Here is a 24,640-nt window from a genome sequence, read left to right as displayed (position 1 = left end):
ATGATAACATAGTGCACAAAGAATGACTATAACAGCTAGAGTTACACACTCTTTTTCCCTCTTTTTTATTTTCTTATCAACAAAGTTCATGCAATGTTGTGATAGCAATAGCACTTAGATTTATATACCACTTCATAGTGCTTTGCAGCCTTCTCTAAGTGATTTACAAAGTCAGCATATTGCCCCCAAAAATCTGTGTCCTCATTTTACCCACCTCGGAAGGATGGAAGTTTGAGTCAACCTTGAGTTTGGTGAGATTCAAACTGCCAAATTTCTGGCAGCAGTCAGTCAGCAGAAGTAACCTACAGTGCTGCATTCTAACCACTGTGTCATCTCAGCTCATGATATTCTATATCCAGCCAGTTTTAAATATTGTTCCCCTTCATAATTTTCCCAAATTGGGGCTGTTTCACTGGTAGGAATGGGGAAAAAACACTTTTTCTTTTGCTACCATTTGTGGTTAGCTCATGCCCAAACCAGATGAACTACTATTGGGGGTATAAATAAAATATGGCCTCTTTATAGGGACAGCATGTTATTACTATACCTGTTTAATATCAGTTTAAGGATATGGGTAAGGGTTAGGGTAAAAATTGAGGTAGGTAGAGAAATTCTGGATTTTTTTTCTACTCATTCTCATTTAACTCGATGACATAGAATTTACTTCTGTATTATTATTCCAACAATGAATTTCAGGAACATTCTCAGGAGAAGAGTAAGGTTCTCTTTAACTTATTTAGTCCTAACATAACAAAGGGATGTATGATTATAATTCTGTAACATCTTGTTACAGGGAATGCTCTGAAACATTCCCAGCTTTCCACAATGAAATTCCAACTGAAATTTTTAAGAAAAAAAAAATATCATGAGTTTTTTCCACTATCAGTTTTAGTGTCATTCCAGAGAATGATAACCTTGAGAAATTATAGAAGACCATCTTGTTCTGGATAAATTATTCACTGAGTTTCTTGGCCCCCAAGTAGGGTAATAAAATATTTTAAAAGCCATTTGTTTCTAGCTTCAAAAGCTAGTATTAAATGTACTTGTACACTCATGTGAATGTCCCAAGCATGACAGAAAGCATAGAGTTTATATATTAAATATTATTTGTGGTTATAGGGGAAAAAATCCTCTTAAGTACATATGCCTGTTCAGTTACTTAATTGTGTACCAAGTGTTACCATCACCAACATTTCTTCTCTTCATCTGTGTTAAGAAGAAAGCTCTATGCAAATAAGAATATGTTGGCATGACTTATCTTTCTCAAGGTTTAATATGATTGAAAGAAAGCAATCATAAGGTGATCCTTCTCTGATCATCTGATCTTTGGAATGAACTTGTACAAGCAAACAGTTGATACTTAACAGTTATGAGAAATGAGTAATTTTCTTCTCTCCTCAGACTTGCATAAAAAGGACTCAGATAATAATCAAGGGAAAGGAGATGATAACTCTCTGACCCTATTCAGCTCTCCTGTCAATTCCCAGTTATTTTTTTCCCTTTAAGTCAGGCATGCCACACTTTGTGGATTAACACTGTACTTATCTTTTAAATCATCAACACTGGCCACGGTGATCTGGAGATGAAATACACCTGGATTTATTAATTAACATTATATCAAACTAATTAAATGCAACTACTCTTTACGTCCCATGTACTTAATATATTTCCCATTCTGTCTCATTAAAATTTACAACTTGCCTGCAATTTTTGTAAAGGCTCTGAAAGTTACACCCAAGGGTTGCTTCTTCACACCCCACTCTTGCAACCTGGAGGCTCAGAGTTATGTTCCAATCTAGCAAACTTCCTTGAAGTCTTCAATATATATTGCTTTCTGCTGTTGGGTTTCGGTATTTTCTCATGATATTAAAAAGTTTGAGAAAGTAATGTTCTACAGTTTTCTGAACCCAACAAATAAAATGCATAGAATCCAGTCCAAAATCATCCTTTGGGATAGAAAAGGAGATAGTAGCATTAGAAGATAAGAGTTCTCTACGATATTACCTGTAATTGTCCTAGTTCTGCTTCAAAGTTAATTTCTAGATCCTTACAATGTATGAGATGCTTTAAGAGCAACATTTTGCAAGTGTTTGTGTTTTAGAGTCACAAATAGCAGAGTCACAAATAGCAGCTTTTCTTATTGTTCACTTGGAAGGCTTGATTCTTTTTGAGCCAACAGCAAGATGTTAGTACAAATTTTAATGGCATATCCTTATAGAAACTTACTACAAAACTGATTTTTGTTTTAAATTAAGGAGACCCTTAATTTGTATTATCTTCCAGTATATCAGAAATAGTTGTAGAAACAGGCTTCTAAGTGGTTAGAAATTGCACACATGTAAAAAAACATAACTTGATTATTGGCATTTTATAGGTAGCATTGGAGTATAAGTGACTAAACAATAGACAAAAGGCAGGCCTTTAGATTGTTTTAATCATATATAATGTTTAACATAAATTTAAATGTACTTAAATTCAAAGTTAGTCAGGGTAAACTTTGTCATTTATCTATGGAAAATAAAAATACAGCTGTTTGTCTCATACCAATGCCTTATTATCACCATTTTTTTTCTTGGAGACTGCCAAAAGATTAGAGGATCAAGGTCTCACACAAATATATTTTACTCAGCAGACAGATTGCTTTTCCAGTTGGAATAGAGGTTGGCAGCATTTCTGAGGGGACAAAATTATCAAAGGAGCTTCCATGATTAGGTTTATATAATTGCTTGATATGATCCAATTGCTGTTCCATTTGGTTGTGCTCTTTTTTCCTTGATCCAAATTTTGAATGCTGTTAATTTCCATGATACTCCATTGCTACTTTCATATCCACTCTCCATTGTTAACTCTTGCAAATGGAGATGTATCAAAATGCATCCTCATATTTGCAACAACCCTGCATGTTGTCTATGGAGATTCTCAGTCATCCAGGTCATGGTTATCCCAACCATGCTTTTTCAAGAGACAATTGGACTTTCTGGGCTTTCTTTGAAGATGTTTTGTTTCTCATCCGAGAAGCTTCTTCATCTCAGAGCTTCTCTTGGATGAGAAGTGAATCGTCTTCAAAAAAAAATAAATCAGAAATTCCAGTTGCCTCTAAAAAAGCACTTTTGGGACAACCCTGCATGTTGTGTCAAATCAGATAATAGATATATTTTATATAGTTGACTTGATTTTATTTCAATTTCTTTTAATTTATGAAAGAAACTGATTCTGATTTCTTCCCTCTTCAAAACACTTTGAAGGAAACTAGCCAAGAAACAGAAAGAGACTCAAAGCAGCAGTCAACGAGAAATGGGGCCTGTTGCTGCTTCAGACAAGACTGCTACAAAAAGTGCTGCTCACAATGAAGACACTTTCACTTCAGGCTGTCAAGATGTTAATGGATTCAGTAAGTTTCACATTTTCACATATGCTCATGTTCATGCTCAGGAAGATTTTGGTAATTAATTGACTTGCATGTCACTGAAGCAAACAAGCAAAAAGTTAAAGGTATGAAGTTAAGGATTAAGAAAAAAAACCCTTAATATTATTTCTGTCCTTCTGCTCTAACTCTTGGAAGCAGTTAGAGACCTTTCTGACTTTTGTAATCCTAATTCAAAGCAGATACAGACAACCTTCAATGTCAGCCAGTTTAGTCTGGTGGTTGAGGTACCTGCTATGAGGCTGAGAGTTTTAGTCCCACCTTGGACATGAAAACTGACGGGATGACTTTGGGCTAATTATTCTCTCCCTCAATCCAACTTGCTTCACAGGATTGTTTCAGGGAAAATAGGAAAAGGGAGGAATATTAGGTATGCTTACCCCTTGATTTATTTATAGAAATAATAATGGTGGAATATAAATAAATAAAAATACCTGATATCCCCACATCTTTTTAAAGTTGTCCCTGGAACATTCTTTTTTGACTTTTTTGTCAAAAGCCACTGCAGTGCATTTCTATATTTTGAAACTAGAAGCACAAACAAACCTATGTGTCCTAATTTACATTTAATAATAGAAGGAAAAACCAAAAGTATAGCCCTGATTCAAGAGCAACCAAAAATATTCTGCATTATTATATTTTGCATAGAAAAGACTGGATAGCCACCTGTCTGAAATGGTATAGGATCTCCTGCTTGAACAGGGGGTTGGACTAGAAGAACTCTAAAGTCCCTTCCAGCTCTATTCTGATTGATTGCACTGCCTACTACAAACCCTTCACTATCACCATATAAGAAATGTATGAAATTTATTTAAGTTTAACTTGAGTATTCTGAACTGGATCCACTTTGTAAATATGGTCTATAGTCTCCACCCTGAAAGTGTAATGATCTTATGACTCCTTCAACAATCATGAATAGTTGTGCATATAGTGAAAAGAGTAACAGCAGTTTCAAACTAGGTGCTGTATGGAAAAATCCAACATTGCCAAATAAGCTGTTGCTGCTTACATCAAAACTGGGAATAAAACGTTATTGAATTGAAGAGCTGAGGAGTCCATCCACGGATACATTTCTTCTCTACTATTATTGTCAGAAATGGACAGCTAATGAAAAGCACAGAAAACAGTACCATTTAATTGTTTATGCTACCTCCGTTACTCAGTTTTAGTTTCTGAAATCTCATTCTTTGGGATAACACATGATTCAGTTATTAAACAATACTCTTTAAAACCATGTTGAGCAGATGAACAGAAATATGCACTGTAAAATGCAAAACTATGAAACCAAGAGCTAGTGTAAAATCCCACCTAAATCACACACACTTTCACTTAATGCTGCTTTCTGTTGAGTTGGTCCTTGATTCAGGTATGAAAAATAATGAACAGTATTAGGTAGCATTTGTGCATTGGGAGTCATAGCTACTAAGGAAATGCAATGATGCATTTCCCTCCTCTTCTTTATGGGACTTACAGAGAGTTAAAAAAACATAACTCTGGAAATATTAAAGGACAGCTTTGAAGAATGCAACCAGAAGTTAGTAACTATAATATCAACACTGTCACTGTTATGTCTGCTTCTATGGATAGATTATATCTAAAAGATTTTAATGAAAGAAAAACATACATCAATATTTTATTGAATTAAAAAGTGAGTCTGTTAGAAGTAAAAGGAAGAAATATAACTTGGTTTAATTGACTGAGGTTACAAAAAGACTTAAAAAGTATTATGGCAACCCTTTAGGAACGTTTTGCTGACACCAGAATTGAACAATTTTATGAATGTTTTATGGATTTGTTTATAAATAGGGGATGAGACATAAGATGAAGAGATACATGTTTAACTTTATACTATGAAGGTTTATAAAATTTGTGCATGTTTGTTGTGATGAACGTAGGAAATCACTTCTTTATATATTTCTTTTTCTTTCTTTTTCCTTTTTCTGCACTTTTTATTCTTTCCATTCTCTTCCCTTTCTATTTAGTTTGCATTAGTTTTTACTATTAAACTAATTAAAATTTTAATAAAAATATATTAAAAGAGAACATCAGAGGGAAATAGCTTTTCATAAATAGATATAACCTTCCTCATTTTTGTTATAGTCCTCGATAACAATGAAGATAATTGTCCTCGATAACAATGAAGATAAATTCAAGGTTCTAATTACAATTCATAGAACTCAGTATTTTCAAAGCAATATTTTCATCCATTCTGATTTTTTTTAAAAAAAAAATCACTGTCTAGATGAAAAATTATCAGGTTAAAAGCAAAGCATAACTACTGAAAAATAAGAGGGGAAGTTACAAATGTTTCTACAGCTATTTTATCTACAAGTATAGCTAACATATCTTTAGGCAGTCATACATTTATGGCAAGAAAAATCATATAAGTATCTGGAATGTATTGAATTTAAGTTTGCTACATAGTATTCCATGAAGGGACTATGATTTATCAGGTGTATTATAAGACAAATGGATACTAGTATTGGCTCCAAAAAGAGAACTGCAGAGAGAGAGAAAATCCTTAAATTTCTACTGTGTCTAATTCAGAAGACATTCTGCAAGCTTCTTACAGAACAGGTGCACATAGACTGACATCCTTTGAGCAATGATGCACTAATGACATATTCAGCATGTAGGCATTTCTCTGCTGACACCCTACTGATGAGCTGTCATGCAGGACTAAAGAAAGTGTGACAGAACTAAGCCATAGGACATTGTGGATACACCATACTCACAGCTGAGAGAATAGTAAAAGAAAAAGATGATTGTCAGAATGTTAGAATACCAAGTTAAGCTATGAAAGTTCCTTAGGAACCTCAGATTGCTTGTTAAGATATATCCAGTTGGGAAGAAGACAGTTTGGCTTTGAAAGGAAAGGACAGAAAAAAGGCTTCTGAAACGGTCTATTTTAATCCATGGAAAGACATTATGTTAAGATGGAGGGAACGTGGATTTTTGATTGAACATTGAAAGCTGTGCTGTCAAGAAGCATTATAAATTTAGCACTCCTTTCTGGCACCTGCATCAGTGGTGGGTTGCTACCAGTTTGGATCAGTTAAGCTGAAACGGTAGTGGTTTGGTGGCCTGGGTCACTGTTACCGGCAGCGACCCAGGCCTGCCAGGCATCTGAACCAGTTCTCCTACGGGGTGCCATCTTGATTTTTGGTTCTGTGCATGCACAGATCTATATATTTGCAAATACGCACATGCACAGAGTATTTTTCCGCACACCGAACTGGCAGTAATGCCGGCAGCAACCTACCCTTGACCTGTATAAGTACCGGTAGAACAATCAAGACAAGAATAATCTATCACAAGAGATCAGTGCATAAGATGCTGCTGTTGGACAGTGGTTTTCTCCATTGCTAGGCATTGAAGAAGACCTCCAAGGCATAGATAGTCAGGATATTTTCTAAAATTCTATTTTCATTATTGATTTTTCAGGGGGGACTTGTTTCCAACAATATATGTATCAAAGCAATATTTACAGTATATGTAAATTAGCACTTGACTTCTTTTTTGGGGGGGGGGGGAGAAGGAAATCATTTTGAATAACTTCCCTGCTAAATATTACCAGAGTTTTATTATTACACTTTTTTCATAATCAGACTACCTTCTATAAATCCACAGGACTCACATATAGCTTTGATTATACTCAGTGGCAAAGATATGCCAAAAAAAATCTGAAAATCTGAAAGAAGGCCAATTCTAGTGAACAAGTCATATTTTGTAGCTCTTCTAATTTATTATACACCTCAAAGGGAAGACTATTCCACAGCCTCAGGATAATTGAGTAATTCTATGCTCTTTGCTATAATATTCCTGATTTATGTGGATTTGAATCTTGAAGTGGGACTTCGAAAGTGGACCTAAGCTGACTTGGGAGAAGCCATAAAGACAAACACATTTTATCCCTTCTCAGGCACCACACAAGCACACTTAATAATGGATACACGAGAAACAGATTCAATTACAGGATTCAATTCAGAATGATTCAAGCTTTAATTCTGAATTTGATTAAATATGCTATATACATATTAAAGAAGGATTTATATTCAAAGTAAGAAATTCTGCTTCTGCCACTCTGTGCTCTCTATCCATCATCCTTCCTTAACCTTTCTGTTCTTCCTGTGATCTAAATTCCTCCTAGGCAGATAACGCAAATCACAACACACAAACACAAAGCAATGGGATGGGATGGATGGGATAGGATATTAACTATTCCATAGTCCATTTGATATAAGGTCTAGAAAGAAAATCATGAAGAATAATAAAATAAATTGCCTATTTTAAATAAAAAGAACATTCTACCTGGAGAATACCATAATACACAAACACAGCTCAGAAACTGACAAACTAAATGATAAAACCTGAAAATGAATATATAGCAGGAAGCCAAATGCAGAATGAAATGAGTTTGTGAAGGATGTTACAAAATTAAATTGGCAACATAAAATTAGCTCATAGAATCATGTTACTTTCTTGTTGATTTTGACAATTGTGTTCATGTCCAGATGCCAGAGACGTAAAAAGAGTGGTGACAAATAAACTATATTACACTTTCAGTCTAAAGGTGAGCAAATAACCCATAGCAGAATGGAAGCCAGGAAACATAAACAGAAGGATGGTATTTTCTCAGAAACGAATTGTTCATATGGGATTGAGCAAAAAATGAAATTCTACTTTGTTTCCTTTATATACTAATTTAATATTAGATTGCCCCTTTTATTCATCAACTGCCTCAAAAAGCAAGTTCTCACTAGTTTGAGCGCTTAATTAATTAATTAGCTATCAATATTTTTGGTAAAAGAAACAAATAAAACCCTGCATTATATTAAATCAGTAATAGCTGATCTTCCCTATCCCCTTCGCAAGGGAGGAATTATTTTACATTACCATATTACCACGATCAGGAACTATGACCAATTATTTACCATGAAGTAAACAATTTATCATTTAATAGCTAAATGAAAAGAAAGACAATTGGGAAGCCAATTTTATAAGTGTTTTCTTTACAACTAGGATAACACAAAAAGTAATATGAGATATTCTGGAACTTTGCTTAGGAAATGTCAAATAAATGACAACCTTTTATTTCAGAAGAGTGAGTTTGGATGTGTGCATAATTAAATCCATTGTAAACATCACTTCAAAAATAATTTATTTTGTGGAAAGGATGTCTTCTCATGTTACACACTTGCCAAGACTAACAGAATAAAAATATAAATGGATATGATAGGCTTATCATATTAAAATCAGAATGAGCTGTAACAATTAATGGAGAGTTCCAAAATATAACTTGCTGTTTATATTCAACACACACTTTTTTTTGGCAGAACTTGAATTATCTGAACATACTTTAATCTTACTGTTGTCATGCTTCTGCACTTCTAATCTTACCAGATTTATATTATCTTGTGAAAAGTTAAAAATTTGGGTTCCTTTTTAAAAACTGTAAAGGTGATTGGAGTCTGTAATTTATATAAGATCAGATGATAGGCTGTTAATAGCAAAACCAATGCTCATTTTGCTCATATACTGTCCAGAGTCACAGTGTAAGTTTATATATGCTTTACTATGTTTTGTTCCTGTTTACTTTACAAAACAGGGAATCCACTTTCACTTATAATACCAGAAAGTGATTATTTAGAACCAGTGTAAAAAATTTGGCTGAGAATGAAAGATCCATATTCAGATTTTCTCTGCAGCAAATGATCCAGACATATTCTTCTCTATTCATTGGGAAATAATTTAGTATCCTTATTACATTTTAAAATGTTTGAATGTTGCTTGGAGAAAGGTTTTTGTGTTACTTGGAAATAGTACTTATTTACAACATTCCAACATCACTTATAGTAGCACAAGTTAAAACAGCAAAAATTTGGAAAATGATTTTTTTTTTATATTTAACAAAACAGTTTAAGCAGAAACAGTAATTCACTGTAAGATCCATAAGCCAGTGTACTGCCATTTATGTTGAATATAAGATGTCATATTTATATTCTTATAGATATTTATAATAGATTTTTAATAGCTAATTCAGATTGTCATCATCTATTTCTTTTTTCTTTTCTTTTTTAATGTTGCTTAAAATACTGCTGCAAGAATAACTGTTTGGCCAATGATAAAAAGTAAAGCAGTGTTTTCCAAACTTTAAAATGTGTGGACTTTATTTCCCAGAATGAACCACCTAGCAATCCCCCCCTCTATAAAACTGGAAAAAAAGTGACAGCGACCAAAAGAACATTTAATCTAGGCATGGGAAATAGTAATGCCCTTGAACGTGTTAAATTGAGTAATTTTGAATAATGATTTATCCAGTGGCTTTGAATATGCTTTAGTAAATCTACATATTATTTTTGATAGTTCCCTCTTGTAATGATAGCTTTCAATGTTTTAAAACGAAATTCATAAAAAATGTACAGACTATGGAGAAGCCAGTTGTAAAACAGATGCATTTTAGCACAATGGTGGAAAATTAAGGATAGTAAGTCCAGTGGGTATGGTATAGTTATAAAGATATCTCCTTCTCTATTAAAATGAGTTAATGGGAAATAGGATAAAGAAAGATGAATTGAGAAAGTAAATCCAGCCTGGAAAACTAATAAGCCTTGAAAATCCCCTCTGTTCAGAGTCATTATCATTAGCAATGATGTTAGACTTGTTAATTGAATAAATAAGTGCTTAGTTTCCTACTCCTTTGTTACCAATAGCAATGGATGTACATATATGAATATATATATGTGTGTGTGTGTGTGTTTTTATTTGTGCTGATAAATAAATAAAGGGAGACTAGTATAGATCTATTTCAAGCTATTTAGCTCTCATCAGCTAGCCACACCCTTACTGGGATTCGAACCTGTGGTATATTGCATCTTAGGCAAACGTCTTAGCCATCAAGCCACAGGTCTCCTCCTTATCAGCTGAATATATATATATATATATATATATATATATATATATATATATATATATATATATATATATATATATATATTCATTACTATATACATACATACATACATACATACATACATACATATATATACATATACATATACATACACATACATACATACATACATACATATATATATATATATATATATTCATTACTACACACACACACATATATTTGCATTGCTGATTAAATTCTGAAAACTGTAGTGCTGCACCTTTTATATTTGAGGCCCTAACTTTCTTTTCAGAGGAAGTTTTCTGTCCTTTAATTATCCAGCTTAATTTAGATAATAATGGCTGGGAAAAATATATTCAGGAGCATAAATGGCAATTGACCTATCTTTCCCTTCCATGATAGCTATAGAACAATAAAAGAGAAAGAGAGGAAACATCACAATTATTCTACCTATTTATTCCATAACACATATAGTTTAACTCTCAGGTCTTACTGTCTTTTCTTTTCTTTTTTCTTTTATTCTCTCCATCCTATCATCCTTTACTAATTCAGGACATATAAAAATGTGAGTAGAAATGTTAGAAAGGAAGATTAAAATTGTATTGTATAGCTTTAAGAATAAAACATATACAAATACACACACACACATATATACTCACATACATAAATATACATCAGATATAAGATTGACTAGAGATTTTCAGTGAAGAATTACACTCCTGCTCCTCTTCCGAAAAACAGTTTCATCTTCTTTTACTGCTCTAAAACATAAAAAGACACAAGTATTACTCTACTTTTTATAATGTGTAAAGGACCAGTGAGACCTCACCCAAACTGATTCAATTTAAGAAGAAAAAATGAGATTTGAATCCATGTACAAATTAAAGAAACAGCTGATGTTGGAATCCCTAGCATTTCCATTTAGCTAGTTGATCTGAGAAAATAGGAAAAAGAGATTTTGCATATATTAGTTATCTTATTGAAATACTTAATAATTAACCCTGCCTTAGTACTGATCCTTAAAATAGTCACATTCTACTTTGCAGTCCCCCTCTTTCCCCAAGTGCTGTTCACACCACTCTTGAGTCAGGACAAAAATATCCTAGTATGAAATTTACTGTTCCCATCGCCAAGCCCTGTTCTGTATTGATTGCCACAATTCCCATTCACTGCTACTCATGTGATTTGCTTCCATGATAATGAATAAATAAACCAAACAGATTTACTCAACTTGAGAATGCTCAAGAATGCTTGAAGAAGGAGCAAAGTAGAAAAATAAATATTGCCAGGCCATGCTCTAAGCGTCCAAGTTGGAAAAGATCCTTAAAGTAATTCCAGAATTCAGAACTAACAGGAGAGCAGGGTCTCTGAAGAGTTAGTATTAACAAATGGAATAAACAGTAAATCACAAAGTCCCTACTCTTATGAGATATATTGCTTTATTATTTTCTCATCATAATATATGAAAAAAAATGTATGTAAATCTGTATCTCTTTTACTGAGGTGTATCTTCAGTTAGACAAAGCATAAACTGGCAATCTATCAAAGCTCTTTATTCATACATCAGTTCACCTACAGGCTGTAAAATAGCACTGGCACCCTCTTGTTTCTGCTGGCAAAAAAAATAAAGATGGAAAAAATAACTGGGGAAAGTCGATATTACTTCTCTGTGTTATATTCCTTCCCTTCAGTTCAGAAAGCAGTAGGTAGAACAGAACAGGGTGGGGGACTATTTAATGTGTCTAGATCGCATGAAAAAAACACTTCTGAGTGCATGAAAGTGCTTCAAAAAGTGATATTCTTCCTGCTGTTGACAAAACCATTTCATGACTTTGTTGCTTCTGTGTGTGTGTATGTGGGTTTTTTTTCTTCAGCATTACCTGGTGGCATTGGGAATAGATGGTTTTACAGTCCTTTATTTCACCTCTGGGGAGAAATTAATTCCTGTGGGAAAGAAAAGGAATGCGCAAATAACAGCTAGGTGAAAGTTTGTTTTGCCTCCCTATCTTTAAAACAGACAATAGCCATGGGGAGATGACTCAACCGACCCTGACAATCCAGACCCATCCCTATCGAAGCTGTGACCCAGTGGAAATGTCCTATCCCAGGGGACAGTTCCAGCCAGCAATCCGAGTGGCCGACTTGTTGCAACACATCACTCAGATGAAACGGGGACAGGGCTATGGATTTAAAGAGGAGTATGAGGTGAGATGAATATTCACTCACTTGAGTAAACAGAAAACGGTTGAGATTAAAGCTACTGGAAAATCAGAGTAACTCCTGATTGAAGAAGTATTTCAATAGTTAAGAAACTATTTTATGTGTTACTGATCATGGTTTTTCTTCTCTTTCTTCCTGAGTCCTTGTTGCAGTCCTTTTTCTGTTGCAGAGCTCCTGTCATTTACACATTTGTACATTGCCAAAATAAAAAAAAATGGAGTTTATGAGAAACTGACGTTTGGTCTATTTCAAAGAGTATAACTAGTTCATATGCAGCAGCTATTGGTTTGATGGTACAGCTATTATATTTGTGCTGAAAAATATGCCTGTCTGCTGCTGGGCCACCTGTTAATAGCATTCAACAGCTCAGGACTAAGTTAACTTAAAGATGTCCTCTATTATCCTAGTCTTCAGTCTATGGAGTTGCTCAGTGATCCAGGTCATGGTTGTCCTAAAGATGCTTTTTCAAAAGGCAACTTGGCTTTGTTTTTCCTTGAAGACATTTCGCTTCTCATCCAAGAAACTTCTTCAATTCTGGTTGAATGGTAGAGAATGGAAGGATTTATATTCCTAACAGTCATCTGGTCATTACCACTTTTTCTGAGAGTCATTGAGGCCACTTGGAGATTTAGCTACATCCTCAGGGTCACCAAATAGAGGTGGAACCTTCTTGGAACTGCTAAAAAGACTATATTATCCTTTCCTTGAGGAAATGTATCCAAGGAAAAACAAAGTCTAGTTTCCTTTTGAAAAGGCACCTTTGAGACACTAGTCTCCACTATTCTAGTTTTCCTGTTGTTCATGTATGGCTTGTGGAAATGTCATCTAATAAGAATTCTTTGCAGGGACACTTGTTATATGGATTGGAATAACCTCCCCTCCGCAATGTATCAGGATTAGCATTGGCACATTTAGACCACTTTATGTTGATCGTCATCACTCCTGTCTATAACTCCTGTTATATTTCTATTTTTAATGGTTTAATTATACCTTGCAAAATAATGTTTGTTTTACTAACATAAACCCACCAGAGGCTGTATTATTATCATTAATTATTATTTTTAGGAACTAAAGGTATTTAAACAAATATTTCTCAAAAATTCTTACATGCAACAGAATGCAATAAAATTTCCCCTTAAATTGTGATATAAAGCATATAAAATTATTGCAATATTTTAAGAGCTAGTCTAAAGATCAGACTCATTAAATAAAGGGGGGAAAGAAACAACTTTGACCACCTTCTGAGTGTCTGTAGCAGCTAACAGCTCTTCTGATGGCAAGGTGTCACCACTCAAGTCTGACACTCTTCTATATTTTGGCATGAGGTTCTTTTCTGAAAGAACCTTAAACTATTGGAATAATTTTGTTCATGTAAATTGTATTTCAAATTGCATTGGATTTTAGAGCTGAAAAGTGAAATAGCACTTCTAGATTTGAGTGTCAAGCCAAGCAGCTTATCAAGGAAACCTGGTATGCCAGAGATTTTTTTTAGATTATGAAGTTAAAAGAGTAGAATTCTGTCCTAAAGATTATTTCATCTTTCCTAGCTCAATCCAGTAGTTAAAGTGAAATTTGTGGAATATAATTAAAAAGCAAGTACCTGTACTGATGATCTTCGGTTTAAACCAGACACTATTGTTGGGCATCTGCTCCACTTGAGCATCCAAGTGGGATCAAGTTGTATATTCCTGGCCACATGTTTAATTAGTAGTGATAGACATTTTAATTTCTCACAAAGCCACCAATCAAATACCTCTCTAAATATTACCATACTATGTGAAAGGCCAATGTTTACTCATTATTGTTACTACCAATATGACCTACTTCAGTAGTGCTTCACGTATCATACATCACTGCTGATGTATGCTTCACGTATCATACATCACTGCTGAACTTGAAACTGCCATTGGCTACTTGTTACATTGTTTTCTTAATTCTCAGTGGATGAAATTTCATCCTGATGACCTTAAGGTATGAGGAGACTGGGAGGTTAGGTATTTGGTGAATATCACTTTCAAAGTGCTATTAGAGAAATTCAACAGTATAGGGTAAGTAATGATTCACTTATCATTGATACCTGGAATATAACCATTATGACACAGTTTTGGCCATCTTGAAAACATGTTCCTGTAATTGCCTTTGTTCTTTAATTAATTGTACCCCTATTTACTTGGTCTCTCTTTTTTTTTTTTTTTTGCTGAAATGTTACTTAGATCTGATACCTTTGCAGAAACAGTGGGCAAATAATACTCAAGATCCAGTAACTGAACGCAAATACAAAATAATGTTTAATGGAGGAAAAATATCACGAAAGTCAAGCCAACTGTTCCGTACAGTTGAAATATGTGCTAAAATAGCCTATCTGTATAAATAGAACCTGTATCTGAATTACTATAGATAACCATATACCTTTACTTTAACTTTAAAACATTGACTATTTTTTAAAGAAAAAATCATAATAGAGACAAATCTGCTTTCTCCCCAATGGTATCTGTGGTGGTTTAAATATACCAGGTTTGGAAAAATCTAGTTTTCAAGGCTTATGAAATGTATCTACTATTTTATTGAAAGAGAAATTAAAAGCTGACCTTAGGAAAATTTAAGACAGAGTAAACACATATGGGGGAAAAGAAACTCCATCACTTTTGCTATCTTTCAAGCCTCCAAAAACTGTCACTGAAGGTAAGAACAAATTGCCTAGTAATATAAGATGAGAAAAAGTTATGGTTATGCTGGTCATTAATAGACATAAAAAGAAACAAAAGGGGTGGGAGGCAGAAAGACATCATAAAGAATTGCTTAGCCCATTTCTGAACAGATCATTAAACCTTGACACTACAAAGTAATATTGATCAGTCTTTCCAGCATATCAAAGGACAGCTATTTCATACACAAAGTAAACACAAATCACCTTAGAAATTACAGCTCTGTTAAAATTAATTATGGTATTATGCCTGTCAAAAATATAATTTTGAGTTTCTGGCTCCTTTCTTCTTCCTCTAACACAAGTGTCGGCAGCCTTAAACACTCAAAGAGTCACAAGGTCCTAACCAGAAGACAGAAAATATTTAAATCTCTTTAAGAAGAGATTTGTTTGAAATGGTACAGGGTCTTCTGCTTGAGCAGGGGTTTGTACTAGAAGACCTCCAAGATCCCTTCCAACTCTTTTTACTTTGTTACCTTGAAATATCACATTATTCTTGCCCATTTATCATTTTAATCACTGTTCCATATCTGCTATATTTAACATAAATTAAAAGAGCCAGAGCATTTCTAGGAATTAGGTTTTCCATTCCAATGTAGGATTAAAGTGCACATTCTTTATAAGTATAGTGGACACAGTTGTTGAATGGGTACTTGATATTTTGCTGTGTGTGTGTGTGTGTGTGTGTGTGTGTGTGTGTGTAATATTTTTCAGTGGGAGCACACTATTGCAGGAGCAGACTGACTCAGTATGACATATTTGAATATGGTTTGAAAAAAGTATACAATATACTACAGTATGTATACATGCAAATAAGCTAATCCATGGATAAAATTCAGGATTCAAATTTTAACCCAAATAGCCTGCAATATGCATTTTTCAGGTTAAAAATTCAAGGGTCTTTTTATTGGCAGATGGGCTTATCCATGAGTATATATAGGATATATAGTTTCTAAAAAACAGAGAGAACCCATTTTGGCATCTAAAATTCACAAATATTTATGGTATATATATATGTAAAAAAAATAATTTAGCCTTTATAGTTAATAAATATGGCCTTCTCCAGACATTATGGCCCTTTATGACATGTGCTAAGCAGCTTTGTAAAGTATAGATAAGATGCCTTATGGAGTGTTAATGGGCTGTGAAGAACTGAATTACTCTTACTCTGATAACCTCAGATAAAGTTGCTGAAATGCTTAATGTAAGTAAGAGCCAGATTTAATTTTCAGTTTCTGGCAGCGTACGGCATTTAAAATTATATCTCCACTAATCTTAGCACTTTGATGCTTTTACACGCAAGGTCATATTTTGTTTCATGTTATTTTAAAGGCTGCAAACCTAAAAAAAATATCAATGAAAACATTAGTCTATATTCATTTTCTTTGCCATGTTAATAAGTTTGCCACCAAGGGACATTTCAATATCCCTTTTTTCTTTTGCTTTTGAAAGCTAGGAAATTTATAATGGCTATTTTATTACACCTATACGGATTACATTTAATTATATTCCTCCTTTCAAGATAAAAATCTTTGAAAGACAAGCAACAGGATCATTAGTAAAATTACACTAAACAAAATTTTAAAAGATTTTTCTCACAAGGTTGGTAGTATTTTCTGCCTTGCAATTGTTCTTCATTTTTGTGTGGATGGCAAATATAAAAATAAGGTTTTCTGATTTTTTGCTCTGTTTTTGTTTTAGGAAGAGTGAAAGGGAAATTGATGTGGTCTACAAATTTATATAGATAGTTCTCAATTTATAACAGTTTGTTTAGTGACACTTTGAAAATACAGTGGCACTGAAAAAAGTGACTTATGGCCATTTTCCCTTTACACCCATTGCAGCATCTCCATGATCAAAATCCAGACATTTGACAACTGATTCATATTTATGACAGTTGCAATGTCCTCTGGTCATACTTTTGCAAGCTTCTGACTAGGTTGTCAACAGGGAAGCCAGATTCACCTAACAACTATGTAACAATTAACAATTACAGTGATCACTTACCAACTGTGGCAAGAAAGGTCATAAAATGGGACAAAACTCAATACTTGTTTTGCTTAGCAACAGACATTTTGGGCTCGATTGTGGTCGTAAGTCAAGAACTACTTGTATATTGTGTTATACTTTGAAAATCCGTGAGTCAAAATATAGACTAAACTAATAATATATATCTACTGATTTATTTTCCATGACAAAACAGAAAAAAAAGTCACTATTTTTTCTGGTGGTGATCAGAGGTGGCTCAATGACTGCAAAAGAAATTTTAAGATACTCCTGGATTGAGACCATGGGGCTGCTTAAAGGGGGACATAATCCAAATTGAACAGGCTCAGGGTTCGCTTTTCCTGCATTCCTTCCTCTTCCTTGGATGAACTGTAGCAAAATACATTTTTCTTCTTTCACCTATCTGGTCTATTAAATTACATCACCTCTATAGCTGTAATCCTCAATACTATTCCAATGTGATTAGTGAGGTTTAGGTTGAAAATACCCTTAAAGGCAACAGAATGAAATGATCAAGTCAAGAGTTGGTAGACTTGGTAATTCAGCAACACTTCAAATGAGATGATATTTTCAAAAATGTACTCCTTCCTGTAAAGAGCTATCTGTCGAATGAATACTGACTCTGGTAATATTCTACTTATATAAAAGGGTGTTTTATTGTAGAGATGAATTTTCAAAGCCTTTGGCACCTTCCAAGTCTGTGATTCTTTGAACACTTGTACACTTAGGGAGAAAGAGAATGTAGTCAAGAACATGAATCACTACTACAATTTTAAACAGCCATGTGTGATTATCTACTGTGTATAATACTAAAAATTTCTAAGTGACACTTTTCTGGAGGTGATTTGGAGAAGATTGAAACAAAAAAGATTTGAATAGTTGTGGTTTGCTTTTTCTTTTTCCTCTCATTGCATTTTCCAGCTGTTTTTAGGCTGCTGGTTCATTGATCTTCCCTTTTGGGGGGAACCTATTAAAAAGCAGTCTTACAGTTCTGGACTTTCATCTTTGGCTCTACATTTGTACCTTTTAAATATCAATATCAATTTGTGGTCTTTCTACCATTTCCCTAACCTATAAAGTCTGTTTTTATATTATTGCCTTATACCAGGGGTCCCCAAACTTGGCAACTTTAAGACTTGTGGACTTCGACTCCCAGATTTCTGGGAAGACCTCTGCCTTATACAGCAATTTAATATTGAAGAATCAGAAACTAGGACTAAGCCTTCTGACATTTTTCTTCATGCCTGCATTCAATTTATTCATTTTTTTTACTTAAATTATTTATATGGTTATCCATCTCCCAAAGGTGACTCACTGTTTGATGAGAAAACACTAACACCATTTTTCAAGCTGTTTACATATCTACATAATTGTCATCTCCTGTAAGCCACAATTAACTTGCTAATGAGAATGTCAAATGCCTTGCTCAAATCACGATATGCTAAGTCTACAAAACTCCTCCAATGTACTAAAAAGAATGCTTAATGAAAAATGTGGTAAACTTAATACATTGGCTTCTAAAAAATAGTGGCAATTTCATATATCAAAATTATAAATTTGGTTATAAAATCAGAGTTATCAGCTTTTTCTAGTATGTCCCATATACAGATTAAATTCACTTCTTTTAGAATAAAAATGTATTTATTCGAAGCTGTGCTCTGATATTATTTTGGAGATTTCAAATTTACCATGAATAAAATGGAAAAATGGGGGTTTTATTTATTTTTTTGTTTGTTTGTTGCAGCAACTAAATTATTATTTATTGAAACAAGATACAAATGTACATCTTGTCTTTGATGAAGAAAAATGCCTTATTTCAATTACTTATTTCCTTATATTTTTTCCCCAGTAAGAACATTAGCTGCTATTAGATAGCACTTTGTACAGCAAAATGAGGTGTGATCAAAGATCTTCCCATTTGATGAAACATTATTTCATAAACATAAAGATTGAGCTACCTCTCATTTATTACCCATTTTACCAAGAAAATCATCCAAAGTGCATTCTGGAATTACTGCTTCACGGAACTTTTATAAACTGTAGTCTGGAAAGTTTTGTCTTTTTTAATAAAAGAATTATAATGTCACACCATTACTGTAATATATGGTATATTAGAATAACTCACAACATCACAACCAAAGAAGCTATGTTATCAGATCTGGGTGTCTATGGACTGTATATTAGTTAACAATAGAAAGTGTGTAATTATGTATTAGAAAGTATTGTAATTATGGGTTTCACATAACATTTTTTGGCTACCATTCATGATTATAGGCTATATTTCTTATCTGGGAATGGTAAGCTAATGCCAACTCAAAATCTATTATATATTTAATATTCCAGACAATGCTGAATATATAATTGGGGGTGGGGGATTATCACTGAAAAAAGACAGAACTTGGGTTGTGAAGATATTCCAACAAGAGTTTATTACAGCTTCTTCTCCTTTCATATTGTTGCCATTCCCAACATCAACACTTGTTCTAAGTTTTCTAAGCCTGTCAATGCATGTGAATTATCCCAGGTTGCTTTATGAAAAGCCCCAAACCTGATTGAATAGACTACTATATGAAAGCTTGCAAAAGAGAGTTAAATTTATCCCCACATATACTTGATGTGTGCATGTTTATATGCACTCTGTATGTATGCAACTGTATGTTTATAATGGGAGAATTATATGGAAACTCCTATACTACTAAGGGCTTTTATTCTTTTATTTATAGCACAGCTTTTGGTCTCAGTTTAAATGCCATATATGTATCCTAATATTTCATAGGGACATGAGAGAGATAACATCTTATCTCTGTGTTAGAGATGGCATCATAATGATAACAATAACAATACCCGCCCAGACTCCCTATAATCAGTAAAGGTAATATATATTATTTTAAATCAAAAATGTGCAAAAATAAGCAAAATCCTTAATTGTTTTTGTTCCAATTACATTAGTATAGCCATTTATAAGTTACATAAGTCATAGGATACTAATGGGATCTTCATTAGTGTTCATTGTCGTTTTCCTCAGAAAGCAGTCGTCTTGGCAGAGTGCTAAATTATATGCTGCCTCTCTCCCGCCCGCTACTTCATTAAGTTAAAAAATCCCCTGAAGGTCTTCCCTATTTTATAAATATTCCATTCTTTAATTTGCAGGCTCTACCTGAAGGGCAGACAGCATCTTGGGACACCGCCAAAGAAGATGAAAACCGCAATAAGAATAGATATGGCAACATCATCTCCTGTAGGTGCAAATTCAAACTGAACTGAACTTCCTGTGTGTATCTGTAAGCATCTTATATGTATAAGAGCATAACTGTAACAAAGAATAACTTCCTAGTCTTTGGAACATTTCAGCTTAATAACAGCTTCTGTGTTAGTGTTTCCCCCTTCCCCAATTTTTTCATTGATTTATTGTTCTTTGTATAGATTTACATTGGCCTCAGTGACAAAAATCTCCTTTTTGGGGGTGAGGGCCTGGCATTCTCATACATTGAAGACACCTGGGAAAACAGGTGTCTTCTTTTACCTCTTTTCCCAGATGAGCCTATGGCTCTTTGTTGGTCAGGAACCTATTTTCCCCAGGGCAAAATGCAATTAATGAATTTTGCTATTTGGGACATAGTGTTATCTCCACATGTTTTACAGAACATACAGAAGTTGGGTTAGCTGCTGGCTACCTGCTTCAGTAGTGCAGGCAGAGAGAGATTAAAGAGTGATGAACCTCTGATGTGCTCTATATGATAGATAAAAGATAAACAGTGAATCTTTATATGTAAGATTCAGAGATGGGCTGAATTTACGTTCACAAGTGGTTTGCTGGTTGTGAGCGTGTGCACGCACGTGCAATAGCATTGCTCACGCACACCCCTTTGGGAGTCAAACAGAGCTTAAAAGAAGCAGGTAATCAACTCAGACAGCTCTGGTGAGTAAAGCAGGGGCAGTGCGAACCTAGCTGGGCAGCGAGGGTGGAAGGAACGAGCCAGAAAGTTAGTTATAAATGGATAGCTTAGCACAAGGGCAGGTGGGCAGGCCCAGCCAGCGATCAAAGCTAGAGGCTCGTCCGAAACCGTGCCACCACGCAGCAGCCTACCACTGACGAGATTCATTTAAATGTATAAGGTATGGTATTACCTGCAGGTAAGCAAATTCCACAGATGGGGTACTATCACCAAGAAGACCCTAGATAAATTAACTAGTCCATATACAAAGAAGGAATCGTAAACAGGACTTATCTATCGATCTCAGTACATAAACCAGCTGGTATAGAACAGCTCACTAAAAACTATCCCTGCAATTGAAAAAAAAAACAGGCCTACCACATTTGAGAGACTTCTATGTATATGTTCTCATTGTTTTGGATTGCAGAGTGAAACCAATATTTGTGTTGCAATATTACCAGTAGCATGACAACTAGATTTTCATGATTGCTCTGTGTTGTTAAGTTGTGACTTTGGACAATTGATAAACTTTAGTTGGGACTTTAGAAAATGAATTAAAGAAAGATCATTCATGTACTTGTTCTAAATGTCACAAATCCTATGATATCTCTAGAAAGCATTGCCCTACCTACATGTGTGAAAAAATCTTTCAGAAGTTAGAATTTAGTCAGAATAGAACATGTATAAGATTGTACTGTAATTTTATGTTCACTAATTTTCTAAATAAAATATAATAATATAATGTTAAATAACAGCATAATATATATATAATACAACAGCATGCAGATTTACTTTAATTCAAAGTGGAAATGTTTTGGGGAGGATTTGGACACAGTTGCTGTACCTGTTGATGGTGTAGTAAGGGGACTGGAGCTAAAACATATAAAGAATAACTGCTGGAATTGGATATGTCTAGTTTAATGAAAAGAAGGACTAAGGTAGACATGTTCCAATATCTCAGAGGTTGCCATAGAGAAGAGGGAGTCAGACTATTCTCCAAAACACCTGAGGGCAGAGCAAGAAGCAATGGATGGAAACTAACCAAGGAGAGAAGCAACCTAAAACTAAGGAGAAATTTATTGGCAGTTAGAACAATTAATCAGTGGAATGACTTGCTCCTAGAAGTTGTGGGCGCTCCAACATTGGAAGTTTTTAAGAAGAGATTGGACAACTATTCAAATGGCATAGGGATTCCTGCTGAGGAGTGGGTTGGACTAGAAGACCTCCAAGGTCTCTTCCAACTCTGTTATTCTGTTATTGATGTATCCCTAAAAAGCCACACTTTTTAAAACTGGAGTTTCATGTAGGGTATAGTGAGCTTAGTGCTTCTTAACTCAGTATGTATTCTTCTAGAACTATGTGGCTCCTAGGTGAACCAATAAATTGGATTCTCTTTAAGGAAGTGCAAATAGATGCCTCAGATAATCACATTCAAAAACACCTTTTCCATTTCAGTTCAAAATAGCTGCAGAAATGATAATGCTTTTAAAATGCTTTAAAGGCTCATGTAATGTGTTTTAAGGATACAAATGCAACCTAGCTTCCTGACTTAAATCACAATGCAGCTACTAGTTCACATAAATTAAAATAAATTGAATCCAGGCTATATATGCAAAGTTTTATAATAGCACAAAGGAAGAATGGTAATTTATTTATTAAGTGTGTTAATGGGGCATAGAACATTGAGCACAAGGTAGGTGGCTAGAAAGTGCCAAGAAAGCAATATCAAACTGATTAAAAAGATGTTAACCTTTAGGAAGAGTGTTTACAAAGTTGAAGCATTGTTCAAGAAAAGGAGAAGCTTAACCACTGTTAAAATGAATGACAAAATAGACATGTCAGCTTATGAATGAAGAACTGGAAAATGATGACAAGATAATGTATTTTTCTCCTGGAACAATTGTTGATTTGAATTAAGAAAGCAACTAATGGCATTTCTTAGATTTAAAAAAAAATGTGCAGAGGACTTTGTTTGAAACAATCCTCCATCCAAAGACAGATTAATACTAAAGATGACGTGAAGGTAGGACTGTCTGAGAATCCTTTGGAGGATTGGAAGTATAATGGCTACCCACCTTGTAAGAGGCAATTGAGAATGATTTTCCTCTGCATAACAATGATTGTTGGGGGGGGGGCATTGTTGTGCTTGGTGGCAGGCAGCAACATGGTTAGACTAGATTTGGCTTTTTTGTCCACCTGCCAAGTCCTTCCCAAGGACCTGGAGTAGGCAGATGTTGTTTAATGGTATTAAATGTATGGTCACAGGAAGTAAGCTGCAGCTAGTAAATCTGAATTTTGCAATTGACTTGTAGTGATTTTGTCAGTGCTGGTGGTATTCAAATGATGCTCCAAATATTTTGGAATTGCGGGTCTTTGTATCTTGTGATTTTCTCCAGATTTTGTCTTTCTATTCTGCTGTCTCCGGGTACTATCATGTCCAGGCCTTTTTGTTTTTCTTCTCAACAATTGCTAAGACTTTATGTGGCAGGTGCTTGTCTGTTTGAATTCTCAAGTCCCAGAGTAATTTAGTATCTTTGTTTTCTATTATTTTGTCTATTTTACTGTTATTATTTATGACTGCCCACTCTAATAGAGTCTGGGTACAAATTCCAAATGCACATTGAAAAACATGACTGCTATTTTGGATTTGGTAAAGAGAAAAAAATAACTAAAGAATTCTTCAGAGAAGACAAGTGCCTCTTAACAAATTAAACATCTTCAATGGCAATTATGTATGTTAACAGTAAGAGAAATGGAAATAAAAATGAATTATGTAAAGCAAAAAAAGATGAGCATGCAAATAAACCTGAGAAGAGGGTAGCATATCAATTACAAAAAAGAAAAGAAAATTATATTGAAATTATAGTAGGGAGATATGGTGTTAATGGCAAAGTGGTCACGCAAAAGCATCTCATCTATATTATTATAATGTCATTTCTTTTATCGAAAAGAAATGACATCTCTCTAGAGAAAATAGATTAATATCTAAGAAACAAACTTACTCAGGAGAGATTATGTATAATACAAGAAATTTCTGAAGCTATAAAAATATTAAATTAGGAAGGATTCTTAGACCAGATGGATTATCAGTTTCTAATTATAAATGTTTTGAGAATGATTTTTTTCAACCTTTGCAATACACAATGAACTCTATCCTACAAGAGGAAACCTGCCAGAAAATTGGAAAGAGTTCACTAATAACACTATAACACTAATACCTAGAGAGGGACAAAATATGACTTTTACAGAAGGCTATAGACTGATGTCATTTATTATTTATTTGTTGAATTGTAAATAACTACAAATTGTTTAAAATGTTTCTGTCTAATAGAGAGACAGTAATTTTGTGGAGTTTTACTTGGAGTAATATAATAAAAAAAAAAAGTTGTACTGATTTTTCTTAGACACAGACATTTGAATTGGGATTTTTTGTT

At 34.1% G+C, this 24,640-nt stretch overlaps 1 protein-coding gene across 1 annotated transcript in view; it reads left to right on the top strand.

Annotated features, from left to right (window-relative positions):
• Positions 1-24,640, top strand: part of PTPRT (protein tyrosine phosphatase receptor type T) — a 437,694-nt gene that overhangs the window by 363,586 nt on the left and 49,468 nt on the right. Inside the window, exons 18-21 of the mRNA XM_032218597.1 lie at positions 3,246-3,442; positions 6,398-6,454; positions 12,358-12,545; positions 20,422-20,509. Of these exons, the coding sequence (XP_032074488.1) occupies positions 3,246-3,442; positions 6,398-6,454; positions 12,358-12,545; positions 20,422-20,509 (530 nt within the window). The remainder of the gene's footprint in view (positions 1-3,245; positions 3,443-6,397; positions 6,455-12,357; positions 12,546-20,421; positions 20,510-24,640) is intronic.

This window comes from Thamnophis elegans, chromosome 5 (genome assembly GCF_009769535.1).
Source record: "Thamnophis elegans isolate rThaEle1 chromosome 5, rThaEle1.pri, whole genome shotgun sequence".
NCBI classification, from domain to species: Eukaryota; Metazoa; Chordata; class Lepidosauria; order Squamata; family Colubridae; genus Thamnophis; species Thamnophis elegans.
Note: the sequence above shows the minus strand (reverse complement) of the source record. Positions and strands in the feature narration are given on the sequence as shown.